This window comes from Mauremys reevesii, unplaced genomic scaffold (assembly GCF_016161935.1).
Source record: "Mauremys reevesii isolate NIE-2019 unplaced genomic scaffold, ASM1616193v1 Contig12, whole genome shotgun sequence".
NCBI lineage: Eukaryota > Metazoa > Chordata > Testudines > Geoemydidae > Mauremys > Mauremys reevesii.
Window position 1 is genome coordinate 836,764 of NW_024100738.1, and position 22,265 is coordinate 859,028.

Consider the following 22,265-nt stretch of genomic DNA (forward strand, 5'->3'; position numbering starts at 1 on the left):
ACTTCAGGCAAACTCACTGGTAAAGGTAAACAGTTAAACAAATTTACTGACTACAAAAGATAGATTTTAAGTGATAGGCACCTTCTGAATGATCTGCCATACTCAGGTTACATTTCCCAAAAGAACAAAACCCCATTGACACAGAGGCAGATTTTAGCAACGTGGCTACAGACATTTTTCAGATTTCTGCCCTGGGTCTAATTCAACCTGACACCGGCTGGGTGTTGGTCACATTCACTGATGACTGCAGAGCCCCTTGAGCCAAGCAGCTGCAGTGGGAGCTGGTAGGTTAGAACAGGGTCTCCCATGGGTTGGGACCCAAAACTGGGTCTCCAGAATGTTTCAAAGGGTCACGTGGCAGCTCCTGTGGCTCCTGTCCCATGGGGCTGGCTGGGTTTGCCTCCCTGCTCCAGGCACTGTAACCTCTGGGGTCCCAGCACCACTCAGGTTTGGCCCAGCCATCATGGTGATGGGAGTCCTGGTAGGCTGGATTTGAGTGAGTGGCGCTGCAACCCCACGAGCCAGGTCACAACTGCACTCAGGCAAATTTGGTCCAGTCTGGGGGCCAGGGCCAAACCTGAGTGACACTGCAAACCTGGAAGTTGTAAGGCCTGGAACAGAGAGCCAAGCCCAGCCAGCCCCACAGCACAGGAGCTGCAGGAGCTGCCATGTGGGGTGAGTGCCGGGCAGGACCCAATCCCCCCGGGGGCCAGGATCTGACTGAAACCACCCAGGGCCTCCACCCCCAGGCTATTTACTGAGTCATAACAGACCATTAACATTTACAAATGGGTCCTGAGCTGAGAAAGGTTGAGAACCGGTGGGCTGGAAACCCTCACACTGCCCACGTGGGACAGAGTAGGTGAATCTGCTTAGTGCCGGCGCATAGGCATGTAGCCAGCTATAGAGCTAAACTCCTTCTGCAATACTGTTTGCAGCCCTGCTCCAGCAGAGAGTCAGTGGGTGCCATGCACTAGCTGGGGTAGATGTGCCATGATTCAGACCACATGGGCCACAATCAGAGCCATGGTTTGATCACTAGGTCGGCACAAAAAAATGCTGCTAGAATTGGTCAACCTTAAGAAAAGCTGTTTTTTGGGGGGCTGCATCTCAGGAACCCCTGGCTCAAATGGCCACAAATTTGGATGACTAGCTGTACCCTGCAGCCCCACGAGGCACAGCATATTTCAAATAAATTCAAGTTTCCATGTGGACTTTAGAGCACTTAGAAGAGTCAACCTTTAAACAGAAAGCTAGTGTAGAACTTTGCTATGGCAGAGCTAGCGCTCCACTGTAATTCCCTTTGTAGGAAACTAACAGGTTGATCCAGCAAACACTTACTGCTACGTAGAGGGTTTTCCACTCTGAATAACACCATTGATTTCAGTCCCTACCCTTGAAATGAAAGTTAACTTTTCTGGGGCTCAGCAGAAGTTGCAGGAGAGATGCTGGCAGAGTCTAGTGATAGCCTCAGAGGTGTGAGGGAAGGTGGAGGTGTTGGGTGTTGCTTGTGTGCAGAGCCTGAACTTCCTGTGGTTTCTCATGAGGAGGGTCAGTGCTGCTGCTGGAGAGCCTGAGGGTCAGTTAGTAGCTGGCTCTTTTCCCTCCTCTGAGTGTCTGCTGAAAAGAATTAAACGTAGGACAAGCCTGGCCAATGGAGGACGAAGAGGGTTACACGGTATTGAACCTTCATCCGAAGATGACATCATCAGACCGGCCATGTCAACCTGGGACCCAAGGTAAGTGACTTAGTGTCTCCCTGTGGTGTCCATTACTGACGGTGCCTTTACATGTCACCTGGCAGGGAGCAGACAAGGGAAAACATCTTGTGCGTATGGAAATTCTGGATGCACAATCGTGATACTCTGGTGATGGCGCAGATAACTGCAGAGGGCGGTGGATAGAGATGACATAGTGAGCGTGGGGGTATGCAGGGGAAGAGAGAGAGAGAGAGAGAGAGAGAGAGCGCTTGTACAGAAAGGGTGGGCTCTGCCTTAACTAGAGCAGGACCGGACTCTTGGAACATGCAATAAATAGGATTTAGGGTGATTATTTAAGGTAGGAACTGGGGAAAGCTAACGGGTGCTGAGAAGTCTTTTAAGCTCAGACCTTCACCCACAGAAGAAAGCTAGTCATTGCTGAAGAACCTTCTAACGTCAGACATCCATCCAGAATGTTGTTAATATCAAAGTACAGGTTCCAGTAAAGGACAGGACACACATTACAGCTGATCAGGAGAATGGGGAGGGTAAGATCACAAAAATAAATTCTGCAAAGAGCATCAAAGGAGTTAAATAAAAATAGGCAGATGGTCAAAAATAAAACCTCTATGTATGTTTTTACAAATGTGAGAAGTGTGAAAGCAACAAGCAGGTGAATTGGAACCGATGCTGATAGAAGACCTGATATAATAGGTGGTAGAATTCCCCAAATCAATGGGTTACTGTAGCCCCTGACTGTGAACTGCACAGGAAGGTCAGATTAGATTGGGGAGTCGCATTGTGCCTGTATAATCTGCCTGGCTACAAATCCCAAGTGCTAAGAATACAGATACACTAATATGTACACCACTGTCCCAGCCTCCTGACTTTCAAAGAGCTTTTGACATGCTTGTGAATAATAGCCTGGCAGTTCATGGTCACCAAGACAGAAAAGATTTTGCATGAACAATGTAATGTTAGAGTTTGAGACATGAGCCCCAGGTGATCCAGCTCTCACAACTTCACTGTTCGGTATATGGGGAAAACTCTGTAGCATGACAAAATAGTAACATGAAGGAAGTGAGTCTGGCAGAGCTGGACTTTGTCTGTGGGGGGACAGACTGGCGGTTGGGTGTCCCAGCAGCTGGGGTCAGGGCCGGATTAACATTTTGTGGGCCCAGCCCCAAACATTTGTGGGGCCCCTGGGGAATGAAGGAGCCAGGGGCAAGATCACAGCAGGCAGGGTGGATTTTATTTAAATCATGATTTAAATCATGAATCAAAAAGACTCAATTGAATCATGGTTTTCTACATAGAAGTGCAGTCTTGTTGGTTGTTCTAACCAGGGGCGGCTCTAGGCATTTCACCACCCCAAGCACGGCAGGCAGGCTGCGTTCGGCCGCTAGCCTGCGGGAGGTCCGCTGGTTCCACGGCTTCTGGACCTCCCGCAGGCACGGCTGCAGGAGGTCCACCGAAGCCGCGGGACCAGCGGACCTCCCGCAAGCAAGCCGCCGAAGGCACTCTGACCCCCGCGGCGCCTGCAGAGCGCCCCCCGCGGCTTGCCACCCCAACCACGCGCTTGACGTGCTGGGGCCTGCAGCTGCCCCGGTTCTAACCTCAATAGACATTCTTCACAACTCGGAAATAGATGCAGGTTTCATTTTAGAAGGTACACACTATACATTTTTAAACAGTGATTTATTTTGATAACTCTTCAGATTAGTTTTACAGCTATATCAGAAAATGAATGTTTGGTTATTTCATTTACCAAAGGTAATTGAAGCAGATATTTGTGAAGTCATTGGGAGGTGAACTATTTCCAGTTCAATGGGTTAATCATTAGCATTTGGAGGATTTTCTTGCCAGGCTGCATTAGGAGGAGATCACCACCCAGACAGACATTTAATTTGCGTTATTTAAATGAAACAACATTAAGTATTGTTGATTTTTTTCTTCAACAGCAAACATAATATTTTAACAAAACAAGCATATGTCCCTTGCTTCTCACATTTGTCTCCAGGCGTCTTCTCCTTGTCCAGATCTATTCTGCCCCCAACAATCTTCTATTCATTGAACTTTTTGAAGCTTTTCACATTTAAAGAGAGGTAAGGGATTGACTCTGTACACAAATTTGCAGAGGGACAATAGGGTTGAGGTCTGTTATTTCTCACCTCTATATATTTATTTAAAAATATTTTTGCTGTTAACAAGCATGTTACCGCTGGAGGCACAAATCCACAGTTTGAGAACTGCAAAACTAAGCATCTCCGATGGTATCTTCTAGACTGAGCACTGAGTCCCAGTGGGTAGATAGAAAAATTAATCTAAATAATCTCTACAGAAGCCCCTGGAACCCCGTAAAATTAGGTCCCAAATCCATGAACTATTGGAACTCATTTACATAACTTTTCTTAAACATGACACGAATATATTGTCTCATACTATAGAATTATTAATCCCTCGCCCATGATGAGATACAATGTATCTTAATTTAAACTATTTTTAGATTGGAATTTTTTTCAATTTTTTAAAAAAGTCATTGATTTTTATCCACCCTGACAGCAGGGCATGAAGGGGAGGGAGGCCTGGTCCCCCACGGGAGGGAGGCAGGGGCAGAAGCCCAGTGGGGTGGGAGGTTGGGTTGGTCCCTGGAGCAAGGGAGGGGCTGGGGGTAAACTGCAAGTGCAGCAGGGCTGGGTACACAGGATCCCCACCCAGCCACACAGAGCAGGTGCCTCCCTTCTCCCTGGTTCTAGCCCAATCTCTTCATCTCTCTCTGCACTAAGCTGAGGGTGGGGGGGCCCGGGGCACTGGCGTGGGGGGGCAGGGGCTGGGCGGGACTTAGGGTGCTGGAGCAGGCTGGGGGTTGGGTTGCAGGGCCCGGCCAGGAGCTAGGATGAGGGAGGGGGCTCAGGGTTGGGGCAGGAGGTTGAGGTGTGGAGCGCTTACCTGGGGCGGCTCCTGTTTGGTGTGAGGGGTTGTGACAGTGTGAGACTCACCCCTGCAGCTGGTCATCTCGGGGAATTAACTCTTTTAGCCTCCAGAGCACCCTCTGCAGGCCAGTGTCCTGCTTGCTGCTGGCCCAGTGTCCCTCCTGGCCCCCAGTGCCCCTTTATCTGGGGTGCTGCCCCTGGCCATACACCCCTCAGTCTCAGAGTTTCCCTTCCCCAGGGAACCCCCACCTCCTATCTCCACCTTGCCTCAGTCGTAGGCGACAGCCAGTCACTAACTCACCCCCACACCCTGGGGCAGACTGCAGGGTCAGCCACTCATCAGAGGCAGGGCTGGGTCTGGACCTGCTGCCTCTTGGCAACCCAGTGCCTCTATGGGGCCTTGGACAAGGCCCTCCTCAGCCCTTCTAGCCTTTCCCCAGCCCTGCCTCACTGTAGGTACCCTGAGCTTCCCAGCAGCCAGGTCCCTCTCTCTGAAGGAAGAGAGAGACTTGGGGCTTCTGACTTGCAGCCTCTTATAGGGACCAGCTGGGCCTGATTGAGGTGTGGCCATAGCTGAGGCTGTTTCCCCAATCAGCCCAGCTTCCCTGACACAGCCCTCTCCCAGGGCTGTTTTAAGCCCTTCTGGGCAGGAGTGGGGTAACTACCCCACTACAGGGGTGCAAGGGCCGTGAGCACGGGCGCGTACTTGGCGCGGTTTACCCCTGTCCCAGACACCTGCCCCTTCTGCCGCGTGAGGGAGACCCTGGCGCACATTTACGTAGAGTGCGCCAGGCTGCAGCCCCTATACCGGCTCCTCACCAACATCCTGTTACGTTTCTGGCTGCACTTTTCCCCCCACCTCCTTCTCCATGCACTCCCTATCCGTGGTCCCACGAAGTCGCGGGACCTCCTGGTCAACCTCCTCCTCGCCCTGGCCAAACTGGCCATCTACGCGCCCAGGGAGAGGCGGTTGGCCAATGGAGACTCCTGTGATTGTGGGGCTTGTTTCCGGTCCTTAGTCCGTTCACGTCTCCGGGCGGAGTTCCTCTGGGCGGCGTCCGCTGGCTCCCTTGACGCCTTCAAGGAGCAGTGGGCGCTGTCCGGTTTTCTCTGCTCGGTGTCCCCATCAGGCTCCCTTCTTCTGACCCTTTGACCGCACTCCTGTCCCTGTTCTTTTATTAGTTGTCCCCCGAACTCAGTTGGGTTTTTGAGATCCTGTAGATTCTCCCCTTAGGCTGGGGGGGGATCCTTTAGCAGTGGGTACAGGGGTGCAAGTGCCTGGAACCCAATAGGTACAGGGGTGCAAGTGGGAAGGGGGGGGTGCAGGAGCTCCTGTTTGGTGCTTAGGGTGGGGATGTGCAGGAGTCAGGGTGTGGGGGGGGTTCAGGGGTCAGGATGGGTCTGGTGTGTGTGAGGGGGGTGCAGGAGTCGGGGCAGAGGGCTGAGGGTATGGACTGGGGTCATAAGGGTGTTCCCAGTCCTCTGCCCTGAGCGGCTCATAGCAGGGGGCTGGAGGGGATATGCCCTGATTCCACCCCCTACCTCTTCTCTGACTCCTCCCCGAGCGCTGAGCACACTGTGGCTCCCTCGCGCTGGCAAACAGCTTTTCAGCGGCAGGGGAAGCACTGGGAGGGGCAGGAACACGGCACACTCAGGGGAAGAGGTGGGCAGGGGGAGTGCGCAGGACCAAGCTTCTGCCTGCTGCCCCTGCAGGAAATAGTGGTGGGCGGGGGGCAGAGAAGAGCAGGCTGGGTGCCCGTGGTGCCATGGTAAATCTGGTATTGGCTGGGGTGAAGGAAGCTGCTGGCAGAGCCAGTTTCTGTGGGGTAAGGGCTGGGCGAGACAGCGGCAGTCAGTGAGAGATGTGAAGGGGGAAGGTGGTGGCAGAACCGGGGTCTGTTAGTGGGGGACAGGCATGTTCTCAGCTGGGGGATGTTGGGAAGGTTTTGGCAACACGGGGTCAGTTAGCAATGGGGGAACAGACCCTCAGCCAAAGGGAGACACAAAATGGGTCATGGCGGAAGGTTCTGGCCGAGCAGGGTCTGGCAGGTGGGGAAAGCAGTGACTAGAGGTGGAAGGTTCTGGAAGCCCCAGGGTTTCTCTGAGGGTTAGGGGGCCGACTGGCAGTTATATAAGGATGTAAAGGGGGGGTCTGGGGCAGGTAGTTTTAGGGCCCAACAGATGTCCCAGGGACATGGGGGAAGGCTGTGGAGAGCCAGGGTCCGTCAGTGAGGGGCGGGCATGTTTTCAGCAGGGATGAGTTGGGGTCTGGGAGGAAGGTTTGTTCAGACAGATCCTGGCACAGCAGGGTCCTGGTCCCTGCCTAGAGCTCCTAGGTGCTGCAGTGACACAAATAATTACTAACGTTAGTACTAGGTCAGCTAGTGGTGTGGGGACCAGCCTGCCTGCCAGGGAGACATGGGACTGGTTATTGTGGAGATTTGGGTAGAGCTGGGGGGTCTGTGTGAGGGGGGACAGAGGCAGGGCAGTTACTCAGAATATGGAGGTGGGTGGGGGATGAGGATCTGGAAGAACCAGGGCAATTAGTGTATGTGGAGGTGAGGGGAAGAGTCAGTGGTGACGTTGCAGGGGTATGTTCTGGAAAAGCCAAAGCCAGATAGTGAATGTGAAAGAATATTTGGGGTGGGTGGGTGGAGGATTAGGGGTGGCAGGTTCAGAGCTGGGACAGCCAGTAAGTAGCAAGGGCAGGCAGGGCAGCAGAGGATCAGTTATCACATGGGGAGCTCTGGCAATTCACATGCTCAGGGTTTAGCTGATTGCCCTATATGGGATCAGGAAGGAATTTCCCCCCAGGTCAGACTGGGAGGGACCTTGCAAAGGTGGGGGATGTCATTGCCTTAGAACATAAGAACATAAGAACGGCCGTACCGGGTCAGACCAAAGGTCCATCTAGCCCAGTATCTGTCTACCGACAGTGGCCAATGCCAGGTGCCCCAGAGGGAGTGAAGCTAACAGGCAATGATCCAGTGCCATCCATGTCCATCCTCTGACAAACAGAGGCTAGGGACACCATTCCTTACCCATCCTGGCTAATAGCCATTGATGGACTTAACCCCCATGAATGTATCCAGTTCTCTTTTAAACCCTGTTATAGTCCTAGCCTTCACAACTTCCTCAGGTAAGGAGTTCCACAAGTTGACTATGCGCTGCGTGAAGAAGAACTTCCTTTTATTTGTTTTAAACCTGCTGCCTATTAATTGATGAAGAACACACGTTCCCGGGAGCTCATGACAGACAACCAGGGCCGGCTTTAGGCCTATTCCACCAATTCCCCCGAATCGGGCCCTGCACCTAAGAGGGCCCCGTGCCCAGTGAGGATCCCTTCCCTGGCTAGAGGTGCCTTTTTAATTTTTACTCACCTGGCGGCGCTCCGAGTCTTCGGCGGCACTTCAGCGGCAGGTCCTTCAGTGCCGCTGAAGACCTGGAGTGAGTGAAGGACCCGCCGCCGAAGTGCCGCCGAAGACTCAGAGCACCGCCCAGTGAGTACAAGCCCCATGTGTTTTTTGTACATGTGGGGTTTTTGTTTTGTTTTGTTTTGTTTTTTTAAGTCATCCCTGCCAGGGCCCCGTTGAAATTGTTCGAATTGGGCTCCACACTTCTTAAAGCTGGCCCTGCAGACAACAGGGAGAAATTCGCTATCGAGAGAGCAGAGTTACAGTGGAAGAGGTGGCTGAAGATGGATGCCACGAGAATAGATATTTAGGACCTGCGAGGTGGATTCATGAGAGCAGGAGAGCAGAGTTGCAGAGGAAGTGGTCGTTCAATGACGATGGTTTGCAGCTCTACTGCACCATCTGCTGAAAGCAGTATGGCATCTGCATGGAAAAAAGGCCCAAAACGATTGTCTGCCGTTGCTTTCACGGAGGGAGGGGCAACTGATGATATGTACGCAAAACCACCTGTGACAACGTTTTGCCCCATCAGGCATTGGGAGCTCAACCCAGAATTCCAATGGGCAGTGCAGACTGCGGGAACTGTGGGATAGCTACCCACAGTGCAACACTCCGAAAGTCAATGCTAGCCACGGTACTGTGGATGCAGTCTGCGAACTTAATGTGCTTAGTGGGGACACACGCAATCGACTGTATAAAATCGATTCCTAAAAATCGACTTCTATAAATTCTACCTAATTTCGTAGTGTAGACATACCCTTATTCTCTGCTGGACACGTCTGTCCTTTGTTCTCCAGGCAGAGCCATGCTGAGTTGACAACTCGCCTTTGCTGGAGTCTTCCACTGTTGTGTCAATTCATGAGACACTGGAATTTGCATTGTCTCTCTGGGCCCCTTGTTGATCTGGGTCAGTTTCAGCTGGTTCCTTGAGGACTTTATTCATTCCACCCAGCCAGGGAGTGACACATACACACCCCTAGGTCTCTTAGGCTGCACTGAGAGAAAATGTAACCCTCCTCTCCTCCCAGGTAACAATGCAAAGTATAGGGGGTAACTGGACATTCCATCTATACTGAGCCTGCCGCAGCCCCTCGGAGCCCCTATGCGCTGACCAGACTGAATGTGCACAGTGCTCGAATTATAGGGGGGAAAGTAGGGGGACCCTTAATGAAAGGAAACTCCCTCACCTGTTAACTCCCATCTGCTGGCCCTGCCTCCTCCCCTACCCATAAGTGTCCCCACTTGTCTCCACCTTCTTCCCCTGCCTCCACTATCCATTACCCCCACCTCTGTCCCTGTCTCCTCCACCACTCATAATTCCCCCTTCTTCACCAGTCACTGCACCCCTTCTACCCAGCACTACCCCTTTCATTCCCATCTGCCTTTTGCCCTGTCTGTTACCTGCCTCCCCCCAGCCTTCTGCACCCATCCAATACCCCCAGCTCCCCTGGTCTATTCCTGCCTCCCCCTGCATCTAACACCCCCTCTGTCTCTTTTAGCCATGTCCACATCTCTGTCCCCCCTTCCACTCTGACTCTCCCCCAACGTGGCAGATCCCTCTCCCCAGTGTGGAGCTCCTAAAGTGGGTAGGTGGCTGGGAATTTGCCCCCCTTATCTGCTGGATCCCCTGGGGTGAGTGATCCCATTTTCTGCCCTCTTTCCTTGGTAGGTCTCCCGGTCCTTGACTCTCACAGTTTGCCCAGTCTCTGCAGGGCCAGTCCACAACATTCTGACACCTGAGGCGGGGAGCTCCAATGATGCCCCCATTCCCCTCGCTTGGGCCAAAATTTTGAAAGGTCTCAATTCTGCCTTCTTCCTGTTCTACTCCTCTCACGGTGCTGCTCTGGTACCTACCCCAATAAAGGAGAACTAACAACTTAAAATGCCTTGTTCAAAAATGTTAAGTAACCCTGAACTTTCAAACACCTGAACAGCAAATGTAGCTTCTCTTGTCTGCATAGCAAACACTGGCATTTTAATCTGTTTGAATAATCAAAGTGGTGCTTTCCATGCCTTCTTAGTTACAAAGATTTGAACTGCTTTCTGCTGAAGGTCCACAGTCTGTGCCGGCTCATGCTCTATTGAGATGGGTGCAAAGCTGACCAGCCTCCCCTGTGTCATTGTGGAGTGTAGATGTGTTTTTATTAACTTCAGCTTGGAGAAGCTGCGTTCTCCACCGACAGCTGTTACAGGAGGCGTTAGAAGTATATGCAGAGCAACAAGAACATTTGGAAAGAGGGTGTGCACATCTATTCCAGAACAGCCTTTGGAGTTGATCCTGCTGAAATGTATCTTGAAAGGGCGTTCAGTTCATCACCTAAAATCACTTGCATCAATATTGTGCATGTCATCATGTGTGAACACTGTCTCTAGTGCCCTGCATTGCTGGTGTAGGTCTTCTTCAGGTATAGTGAGGAGTTTTGGAATATCATACAACATCCCAAATATACTGCTGTGTTCCTTGAGCTGCATGAAATGTTCTTCAACTGACTCTATTGCACAATCTAGCGCCTGGTTAAAGAATTCAACTTTGAATTGTCGTTTGGGGTCTCTTATGGGATTATTCTGTGCCTTGTATTCAAAATGTCGTCTTTTTCAGTGACTCTTGTGTTACGGGTTAGATCACAGAACCCCCCTTGGGAGCTGCCACCTGATGTGCCAAGACTACTTCTACCTCTGCCAGCTTGGGACTCCAGCACCCTGTCTTGCTGAGCCAGACACTCCCATCTGCTCCAGCAAAGACCCAGGGTCTGAATTACTTGCCCCAAAGCTGCAGGTTTGCCTGAAAGCAGCTAACAGAAGTAGTCTTGTCTTTAGCACCCAGATGTCCAACTCCCAATGGGGTCTAAAGCCAAATAAATCTGTTTTACTCTGTATAAAACTTATGCAGGGTAAACTCATAAATTGTTCGCCATCTATAATACTGATAGAGAGAGATGCACGGCTGTTTGCTCCCCCAGGTATTAATACAGACTCTGGGTCAATTAATAAGTAAAAAGTGATTTTATTAAATACAGAAAGTAGGATTTAAGTGGTTCCAAGTAGTGACAGACAGAACAAAGTAAGTCACCAAGCAAAATAAAATGCGCAAATCTACGTCTAATCAAACTGAATACAGATAATCTCACCCTCAGAGATGCTTCAGTAAGTTTTTTGCTCAGACTGGACACCTTCCAGGCCTGGCACAATTCTTTCCCCTGATACAGCTCTTGTTCCAGCTCAGGTGGAAGCTAGGGGATTCCTCATGATGCCTCCTCCTGCTTTGTTCTGTTCCACCCATTTATATAATCTTTTGCATAAGGCGGGAATCCTTTGTCCCTCTCTGGGTTCCCAACCCCTCCTTCTCAATGGAAAGAAACCAGGTTAAAGATGGATTCCAGTTCAGATGACATGATCACATGTCACTGCAAGACTTCATTTCCCACTTGCCAGCACACACATACAGGAAGACTTACAGGTAAAACAGAACCATCAATTATCCTGGTTAATGGGAGCCATCAAGATTCCAAACCACCATTAATGGCCCACATTTTGCATAATTACAATAGGCCCTCAGAGTTATAGTTCATATTTCTAGTTTCAGATACAAGCGTGGTACATTTATACAAATAGGGTGATCACACTTAGTAGATTATAAGCTTTGTAACGATACCTTACAAGAGACCTTTTGCAAGAAGCATATTCCAGTTACATTATATTCACTCATTAGCATATTTTTATAAAATCATATAGACTGCAATGTCACATCTTGTATGCTTGAATGGGTGGGGAAATAGCTTCAGTGTGAAGTTCCTCTGACAACTTCTGAGCACGCTTCAGAACCTTTTTGAAATCCCTCATCTGACCGGTAAGACTGTAGGTATGACTTTCCTTTGTCCAGTTGTGTCATTGCTCCAGATATATCAAGGTCAACACCTTGGAGTCTCTTGCTTACAACATTTATTTCAAACAGTATCTCATGCCACAACACTAAGCCAAACAGAAATTTGAAGGTATGTATGTTCCTGGTGATTCCATTTCCCTCTGCCACTGTTCTCCCATGAACAGTTCCTGTCATAGCATTATCCTCCATAATGGCAACTATGGCATCATCTGTCTTCCCAATTTGGTGTTTGATAGGCTTTATTGCCTTCACTCGACTTTCCCATCATGTGGCACTCAGTGGTTCCAGTGTCAGAGAGGATGTTCCCAGATGTTACTTCAAAATTTGCCATCGATGAGTTGATGCAGAGAAAAATACATAGATGCTTTGAATTACATTAAAAAATTCAGCAGCCTCACTAGAAGCTGATGCTGCATCACTGAGCACCAACGTCAATGAATGAGAACTGCATGGGACAAAAAAAGCTTGAGGGTTTAACTCTCGGATCCGTGTCTGCACCCCTCTGTTCTTTCCTCTCATGTTGGCACAATTATCATAGCCCTGACCTCTCATGTCAAGCACATTTGTCATACCAGCTCCTGTAGTATCATCAATGTCAATACATTCTAGAAAATGCTCTGACAGTCACCATTGCAGGGACGTTTTCACTAGGTTCTGTTGTTGTTACAAAACACAGGGCCGTCCTTACCCATACGTAAAGTATGCAGCTGCGCAGGGCACCAGGAAAGCTACTCCAGCCCCTGCTCCAACTCTCCCCACCCTGCCCCTTCCCCGCCCCAGCCCTGCCTCTTCACGCCCTGCTCTGCCCCCACCCCCACCCCCACCCCCACTCCCCTGAGCAGTGCAGCAGGGCCGGGGCTGCATTCACTGGCAGCGGGAAGTGCAGCGACCTGGCAACAGCTGCGCTGCCGGTGAGTGCTGGGGGGTGGTTTCCCCCTAACCCCCAAGCCAGCCCCCCCCGGCCCCCTGCAAAGTCCTGCCCCCCACACACAGTGGGCTGCATAGGGCCCCAGAATTGCTAGGGACGGCCCTGACAAAACGCACCATTAAAGTAATTTGTTCCGTACGGCTGATGTCAGGTGCGCAGTCCAGAAGAACAGAGTAATATCTTGCTGACTTCAGATCTGCCACAATCTTCTGTTTGACTTTTGTTGCCAGTAACTGTATGATCTCATTTTGAATTGTTTTTCCACGTTAGTGGTGTGTGTACATTTCTTGGTTGGTGACTCATCTTAGATGCTCCTGGAGCACAGCATCAAACTCAGCCATCAGCTCCACAATTTTAAGGACGTTTCCATTGTTTGGCACATACAGTGGATCTGAAGTGCCATTCAGTGCTAGGTTTTGGGTAGCTGGCATTCCCACAGTGGCAATGAGCCTTTTCAGAACATTTTGCCAGTAAAGAGACTCTGATGCAATCTTCTCTTGATGCTGATCATCTGTGGTGGCCTTTAACATTAGTCTCATCTCAAGCTCTTTCCACGGATGGAATGCTCTCTGGTGATTTGCTGCCTTCTTGTGGCATGCCAGATTTCTAGCCAGATTTTTCCAGTCCTTTGTTCCTGTAGAACCCAATGTGGTTGGAACATTAGACTGGAAGAGTTTGCAACAAAGACAGTGTGCAGCATTCTGGGTTTTTGAGTACATAAGCCGTGGCCTCTCCACTTTGTCACCATTGGGGATTTCACGCCAGTAATGTGTTGGATGGAAACTTCTATTTTCATTGTCTTTGGGGAACATGAAGTTTTTCACTTGCTGTGGCTCATGCAGTACAAGGAAGTCCCACAGGCTACTACTCAAGTGGGTCTAGGGTGACCAGATCACAGGGATGAAATATCAGGACGCGGGGGGAGCAAAAAAAAAAAAAAAAGCAGTTTCACAGGGGCCGCGCCACAGGATCGCACACGGCACCCTGGCTGCCCACGCTGCCCTCCCCGCGGAGCCTCCCGCCCCCCCGGCCCACTCCGGGCACATGTGGCGCGTCCCGCCCGCCGGCAGGGAGCCCCGCGCCTCTCCCACTCGGCTGCGCTCCAGTGGCTCCTTCCCGCTGGAGCGAGCCGCTGGAGCGCAGCCGAGCGGGAGAGGCGCGGGGCTCCCTGGCAGCAACGGGGAAGTTTATCGGTTCGGGGGACCCCGACCGGCTCCTCGCCCCTGTCTGCCGGCCGCCCTGCCCAGGAAAAGTCTCGCCCCCGCAACCCCTCTCCGCCGCGTGTCTCTGGCGGGTGGCCCACACCCCTGGGCTGCTCCACCCACCCGGGCCCTGCCCACTCGGCACTGCCCCCGGACACACCGCGCTGCCTCAAGGGCTGCAGGGCTGGAGCAGCCTCCGCGCTGCACTGCAGCGCTCCCGACCCCAGCCGGCCATGGCCCGTGTGCCCAGGCTGCTGCACAGGGGCGTCTCCTCCCCAGGCCCGGCTTGGGATCCAATGGGGAGTGAGGGGGTGGGGCTGAGGGGGATTTGGGGAGGGATCCAATGGAGGAAGGAGGGGTGGGGGGGTGAGAGCCCCTCTGGGCTCCGCCTGTGCGCCGAAGCGGAGGCCAAAATTGTTTGTTTGTCCAGTGTACTGACCGAACATCACTCGGGACGCAGGACAAACAAGCAAATATCGGGACAGTCCTGATAAAATCGAGACGTCTGGTCACCCTAAGTGGGTCCACAGTCCTGGATCATCTAGACTTAAGGAACTAAACTCAGCAACAGCTGTTTCTTTCCCGTCCACCACACTCTTCTTTGATCTACGCTTTTCTTCAGGAATGTGCATGGTTACATCCATTTGAACTGGAGATATGGATGCTGCAGTAGCTGCCAGGTCACCAGCACTCTGACTGGAAGATCAGGCATCTTCTCACCACTCGCATCCTCACTGGGGCCGGAAGGCTCAGCGTGAACATTTGTGTCTATGTATCTCAGGACAGCTCCTTCCTGCTTAGATAGAAACGCTTCCTTTGCTTGCTTGCTTTTTCTGAATGCTGCCCCAGAGGGACATTTTCTTCTTTCACTCATGACTGCTGTTCTGTGCCAGCTATAGAGGTTCTCAACACTCAACTGAAGGGGACAAATAAGCAGGCTGGTAGCAGGGTCTGAGTGAGAGAAGATATCAGCGTCTTAAGGGCCTAACTGGCTCCTACTACTTCAGCTGACTGCCTGTTCTCCTCAAGCGGGTTCAGGGAAGCAGCAGGAACCAGGAAGCTCCCTGAGAAGCTGGTGTTAATCAGTCCAGGCTCCTGGGGGTGCTCGAGAGGTACATAAGAGGCTGCTCCTCCTCTCTCTCCCTGCAGCTCCTGCTGCTTTCTGTTATTCCCTCTCACATTTGCTCCTGTCTGCCTGTTATGTCTCTTGTACCCTCCTTCCTCCAGCACAGCACTCCACCAGCTCTGTGCATCTAGAGCAGAGAGAAAACAGACGCACCAGCAGCAGACACAATGTTCTACACTCTGGGTCCTAGTGGCGCCCCCTCTCTCCCACAGTCTGACACTTGAGGTGGCCGCCTCAGTTCACCTCATGGTAAGGCCAGCCCTGGAGAAGTGCCCTCAGAGTAACGTGGCCCTTAACTGACAGGTTTAAAACTATTCCTAGTATTATGTGAGGAGGAACACAAATGCCCATTGGCGGGTGCTGCACAGGCTCCACAGGACAGCAGGTGGCCATTATTATTTCTTGCACTAATGTGCAGAGGATATTTCACTAAACCCCGACTCTTCCAGATCACACTCAGTGTCCCCGCTGGCATCGACTCACTGCAGGGCTTGGAGCAGCTGGGATCCTCATCCTGCTGGGAGCTGTGATAGCCATGGGTGTTTGGGGTAAGCAGTTCAAAATTAATTTGTACAAAATGCAGCACCCTGAAATTTCCTCTCCTCCCCATACTTCTGATTCCAACGGTCTTGTGAATAGTGTCCTGGACACTTCGTTATCACCACAAAGGGAACAATATCACATGAACAAGGTTGAGTCCCCTGTGATCCTGCTCTCACAACTTCACTGTTCAGTGTGCAGAGAAAAGTGGAAAACACCTTACAATTGTAATAAATGTAATTTTCCCTTTCTCTGTCGTGTTCTAGCTCTCTGGCCCAGTTCTGAATTTGATAGCGACAGTAGGTAATGATTTGTTGTTGCACACACCCTCAGTCTCAGTTTGCTGATCCCTACGTAGTAGTCACCACTCATGCTTATGCTGTTCTGAAGTTTCTCAGCTCAAAGGATCTCTGAATTCACTGGAGAACAAGGGTACCAGGGAGACACTCATCCATCAATCCAACTGCTGCACTGGCCTAAAAGATTTCCATTTCCTCTTGAAACAATTTGTGTGTGAATCATCTCACAACAACTCAACAGGTAACCTCAGCTCCTTCGCAGCTTCCTGTATTGCAGTGACATCTAGTGCTCAGTTAGGGTAACTCTAAGTGAAGGATTCAGAGTAGCAGCCGTGTTAGTCTGTATCCGCAAAAAAAACAGGAGTACTTGTGGCACCTTAAAGACTAACAAATTTATTTTAGCATGAGCTTTCGTGAGCTAAAGCTCACTTCTTCGGATGCATAGAATGGAACACACAGACAGGAGATATTTATACATACAGAGAACATGAAAAGGTGGAAGTATGCATACCAACAGGCAGAGTCTAATCAATTGAGATGAGCTATCGTTAGCAGGGGAAAAAAAACTTTTTGAAGTGATAATTAAGATGGCCCATAGAAGGTGTGAGGAGAACTTAACATAGGGAAATAGATTCAATTGGTGTAATGACCCAACCATTCCCAGTCTTTATTTAGACCACAGTTAATGGTATCTAGTTTGCATATTAATTCAAGTTCAGCAGTCTCTCTTTGGAGTCTGTTTTTGAAGTTTTTTTGTTGCAAAATTGCCACCTTCAAGTCTGTCACTGAGTGGTTATAAAGGTTGAAGTGCTCTCCCACTGGTTTTTGAATGTTATGATTCCTGATGTCAGATTTGTGTCCATTTATTCTTTTGCGTAGAGACTGTCCGGTTTGGCCAATGTACATGGCAGAGGGGCATTGCTGGCACATGATGGCATATATCACGTTGGTAGATGTGCAGGTGTACGAGCCCCTGATGGTGTGTCTGATGTGATTAGGTCCTGTGATGGTGTCACTTGAATGGATATGTGGACAGAGCTGGCATCGGGCTTTATTGCAAGGATAGGTTCCTGGGTTAGTGTTTATGTTGTATGGTATGCGGTTGCTGGTGAGTATTTGCTTCAGGTTGGGAGGCTGTCTATAAGCGAGGACTGGCCTGTCTCCCAAGATCTGTGAGAGTGAGGGATCATCTTTAAGGATAGGTTGTAAATCTTTGATGATGCGCTGGAGAGGTTTTAGTTGGGGGCTGTAGGTAATGGCTAGTGGTGTTCTGTTATTTTCTTTTTTAGGCCTGTCCTGTAGTAGGTGGCTTCTGGGTACTCTTCTGGCTCTGTCAATCTGTTTTTTCACTTCAGCAGGTGGGTATTGTAGGTTTAAGAATGCTTGATAGAGATCTTGTAGGTGTTTATCTCTGTCCGAGGGATTGGAGCAAATATCTTAGAGCTTGGCTGTAGACAATGGTTGGGTCATTACACCAATTGAATCTATTTCCCTATGTTAAGTTCTCCTCACACCTTCTATGGGCCATCTTAATTATCACTTCAAAAAGTTTTTTTTTTCCCCCTGCTAACGATAGCTCATCTCAATTGATTAGACTCTGCCTGTTGGTATGCATACTTCCACCTTTTCATGTTCTCTGTATGTATAAATATCTCCTGTCTGTGTGTTCCATTCTATGCATCCGAAGAAGTGAGCTTTAGCTCACGAAAGCTCATGCTAAAATAAATTTGTTAGTCTTTAAGGTGCCACAAGTACTCCTGTTTTTTTTCTAAGTGAAGGAGACAAACCACTTCAATAAGTGCAATAAATATCCTATTGCTTTACAAACTACGTATAGGGTAGCTGCTATCTGGTAGTGACTCCTGTTTACTTTCCCCAATGCTTCTGTTGTAAAAAGGTCTTGTGTTATCTTTGGAGAAGCTCTCAAACTTCCATTGTTTGCAACATGCCTTTGAACTATGGGGTGAGGGGAGCCCTCAGGCTGGAGAAACGTGGTTTTTTTGGCCCAAGAAGTTTCTTCCACGTTTTGCTGAGATGTGAACTTTGGAAGAGTCGCCATTTCCCACCTTGCTTGTGATGCTCAGGAAAAGTGACAAATAACAGCATAAAAAGTCAGAAGTTCTGAGCTCACCCTGCCACAGTAGCACACCCTGCACTGGGAGCTACCACAGCAGATGGAGATGGATGTGAGGAGAGGGTGAGAGCTGGGCCAGGCTCCCCCTCATCCAGCACATGGGCCCAGGAACTTCCATCCATAGAAACACCAGATGGGGCAGAAGCTCCTCCTGGGGAGGGAGAGGGAGCTGGCTCTGCTCCCATTGATCACCCAGGCCCATTCCCTGCCTCCTCCCCTGAGGATAACAGACTTTCCCTGTTACCAGCTAGCACTGAGCGGTAGCAGTGTGGTGTGGTTCTGAAGATCCAGGGTGCAAACCCTGCTGCTGATTCAGGATTGGGCAGTTGTTCCAGTTGCACGTAATAGAATTGTTTTATATGTTTTTAAAAAACTAGGACATTAAACACAATACTGCATTAAGAGAACAGACGGTTACAAAGCCAAGCTCTTGAAAATTAGGAAATGCCAGATTTACAATTACCCACACAACCTTAATTCCACCCCTATTTGTGTTTGCGGTATGATACGCTCTTTACTGCATGATTACCTACTATTTTTCCTCAGGGCTGCTGCCTCATTCAGTGCACAGCCCTATTTGGTTCCCATGTCCATGATGGCTCCCCAAGCATCCAGTGCACAGACTGAACCCACAGTCAAGCTGAATTACTGTTGCACGGGCAAGCCATGAATGTGGCATTTCCAATTCTGACTTTGCAACCTAAATAAAGTTCTTTTAACTCTTGTATATGTAGTATTATCTACTACCCGAACTGCATGCAGCCAGCTCTAAGGGCAGGTCTATACTTACCCGCCGGGTCGACGCGTAGAGTTCGACTTCTCGGAGTTCAAACTATCGCGTCTAATCTAGACGCGATAGTTCGAACTCCGAACACGCTCCCGTCGACTCCGGAACTCCTCCACCGTGAACGGCGGTGGCGGAATCGACGGGGGAGCCGCGGACTTTGATCCCGCGGCGTCTGGACAGGTAGGAAGTTCGAACTAAGGTAGTTTGACTTCAGCTACGCTATTCGCGTAGCTGAAGTCGCGTACCTTAGTTCGACCCCACCCCCCAGTGTAGACCATGCCTAAGGGGAAACGTAATGGCTGTTATGGAGTACACAGGAATGCTACAGTAGCTGAGGGGATGAAGTGAAGGAGGATTCCAGTTGAGCCTGACCTGCGTTAGTAGGTTCTATTTCAGGACTGAGGTGCTCACAGCTTCACCAATACCCCTCCCTCCCGGCCTGCAGCACCTGCAGCTTAAATATTAGACCCATCCTCAAACAAAGCCAAGTCATAGCTCTACTGGAAATGTTGAGCCTGAAGGTCTGTGCATGAGCGTGATGCAGTTCAGAACCTTCAGCTCCATTAAACGTTTCCATTCCCCCCCCCCCCAGAGGGATCAGGGTGCAAGCTCTGCCCCCCAAACTGGCTGCTGCGCAGGGACAAGTGCTACTGGGTGTCTAAAGAAAAAAATCCCTGGGACAAGAGCCGCGATGACTGTTCAAGGAGGAGCTCTCGGCTGCTGGTGATCCGGGACCAGGATGAGATGGTAAATAAAACTTGTCGTGGGGATATGAGCATCACTAGTAACAATTAATACACAAAACCAATGTGGTGTGGGTCTGTCAGGTTTGCTCTATATCAGGGGTGGCCAAACTCACTGACCCTCTGAGCCGCACACAACAATCTTCGGAGGTTCTAGAGCCAGGTGCTCCTGCCAGGACTCAGGCTTCATCCCTGCGAGGAGGGGGGGGATCTCAGGGCTTCAGCCCTGCAGGGGGCACCTGCCCCCCTAGATTTTTCCCAGGGTTTGCTGGTGCCGCTTGGTCACATGGTGCCGCCGGGCCCTTTCCCTGCACTGGGAGCTGCGGCTGTGGGCAGAGGCAGCAGCAAACAGCTGGGAGCTGCCTCTCCCCATGGAGCTAAAGCAGGGGCTCCTCACTGCAGCTCCCAGCGGTCTGGTGTTGCCCCTTCCCATGGAGCTAACACCTGGGAGCTGCAGGGTGAGGGCGCTGAGGTGCCTGCGGGGGTTTGACTCAAGCTGTTGGGAGAGGGAACCTTTCAATTGTGCCCCCCCCCCCCCCACTCTGAGCAGGCACCAGTCACCTGTAGCAGAAGCCCCTAGATCCACCACCCTGCTGCAGGGCAGAAGCCCTGAGCTCCCCCCCAGTCTGGTAGGCAGAGAATGGAGGGTACATGGGGGGCTCCGCAAGTCGCACTTTAACTCTAAAAAGTTACATGTGGCTCACAAGCCACGGTTTGGTCACCCCTGCTCTACACAGACCCACACGCTAAAAAGGAAGGAAATGAAAAGTTCAGGCCAGCAACAGCACATAACCTGTGCCCAGCCCCCCAGCGGTGACACCTCACCGACAGCATGATCCCTCCACCCCACACAGACTGTACCAAGGCCTTAATTCTGCCCCAGTCAGGACAGAAACTAAATAACTGGCCCACGGTCACAGAGGGAGTCTGGGGAATTGAACCCAGTTCCCAGAGTCTCTAGCTAGCACCTTAACCACTTTAACCCTCCTTCCCCGTCACTTCATTCTTCCATGTCTTTTACAGACTTTCATTCAAAATGCTACCAAAGGCACAAACCAGCTCTGGCTTGGACTCACTGTTACATCCCCTGCGAGGAATTGGATTTGGGTGGACGGCTCCCTGTTCAATCCAACACTGTGAGTGTTTTTATCCTCCGAGTCCATGTAAGATGTGCAGCAGGGGGCACAGGGCTGCTGCTTTCCAGCATTGGTGAGAGCAGAGGCTACATGTGAGCGCAAGGGTTGTTAAGTGCTAGGCAGAGTCCTCTTCACAGGGAGAGGAATCCTGAGCCTCATTCAATGGCTTCCACAGCAGTTGGGCTAATCCTGAGGGCTGGTTTTTTTTGTAATATGGACAAGTGTCTTCAGAAATAGACCAAGGCCAATCAACTGCTACTAGGGCTAGGGAGTGTTTTATCAACTCGGGCTCTATAGGAACAATTCAGTGGTTAAGGAAGAAATTCAAGGTGTCGTTTTTAGCAGCTTTGCCTCATTCTCTTGTTCAAAAATTCCAAAGTGATTATTTATTTATTTTGTTTTCCAGGTTCAATGTACAGGATCCTGCTGAAGGGAACAGCTGCGGGATGATAAAACCAGCTGAAATTTATTTTGAAACCTGCACTATTGTATCTAAATGGATTTGTGAAAAAGACGCTCTCCAGATATAGACAATGACATTAATTATCTGTATTTTCTCTGTGTGAATGAGAAATCCTTAGTTTCAATATGTCCCATGAATGATGAATATTGAAGGGGAGCTTCAAAGGGAAACAGTGGGCTTGTGCCCTTGCCCCTCCCCCCTGCTTTTATAACGCGGATAAAGACGGCACGAAAGGCTTTTCTTGCATTTGAAATTCAGGCTCTGTCTGGGCTGGAAGATTATGGTGAAGGGAGAACTAGTGAAGTGACATCACAAGTAGAGCTGGGGGAAATTTTCCACTGAATAGTTTATTTGTCAAAAAATGCAGTTTTGGGTCAAACAAGACTATTCACAAACTGGTGTTGAATTCACTAAATAGATTCAGGCACAATAAAATAATTTAAAAAATCCAGGCTAGGTTCACAAGAGGACTGGAGGAGGAGACAGTAGCTAACCCCATCCAATAGCCAAGTGTTTAGTGCACCAGATTTGAATCCCTTCTCTGGAACACTGCTAATAGATTAGCCCTATATATCCTCAAGATATCTTGAGCAATTTAGTATTATCATTGTCCCTAGCCTCTGTTTGTCAGAGGGTGGTGATGGACGGCAAGAGAGAGATCACTTGATCATTACCTGTTAGGTTCACTCATAGACTCATCGACTTTAAGGTCAGAAGGGACCATTATGATCATCTAGTCTGATCTCCTGCACAACGCAGGCCACAGAATCTCACCCACCCACTCCTGGAACAAACCACTAACCTATGTCTGAGTTACTGAAGTCCTCAAATCGTGGTCTGAAGACCTCAAGCTGCAGAGAATCCTCCAGCAAGTGACCTGTGCCCCATGTGCAGAGGAAGGCGAAAAACCTCCACGGCCTCTGCCAATCTGCCCTGGAGGAAAATTCCTTCCTGACCCCAAATATGGTGGTCAGTTAA

At 50.2% G+C, this 22,265-nt stretch overlaps 1 protein-coding gene across 1 annotated transcript; it reads left to right on the plus strand.

Moving 5' to 3' along the window:
• Positions 1-1,654: 1,654 nt before the first annotated feature.
• On the plus strand, positions 1,655-21,354 carry LOC120392870 (killer cell lectin-like receptor subfamily F member 1). Its single transcript, XM_039517544.1, has 5 exons — positions 1,655-1,739; positions 16,116-16,265; positions 19,538-19,692; positions 20,712-20,824; positions 21,231-21,354. Exons 1-5 carry the CDS (start codon positions 1,655-1,657, stop codon positions 21,352-21,354), a joined length of 627 nt encoding a protein of 208 aa, XP_039373478.1.
• Positions 21,355-22,265: the final 911 nt, after the last annotated feature.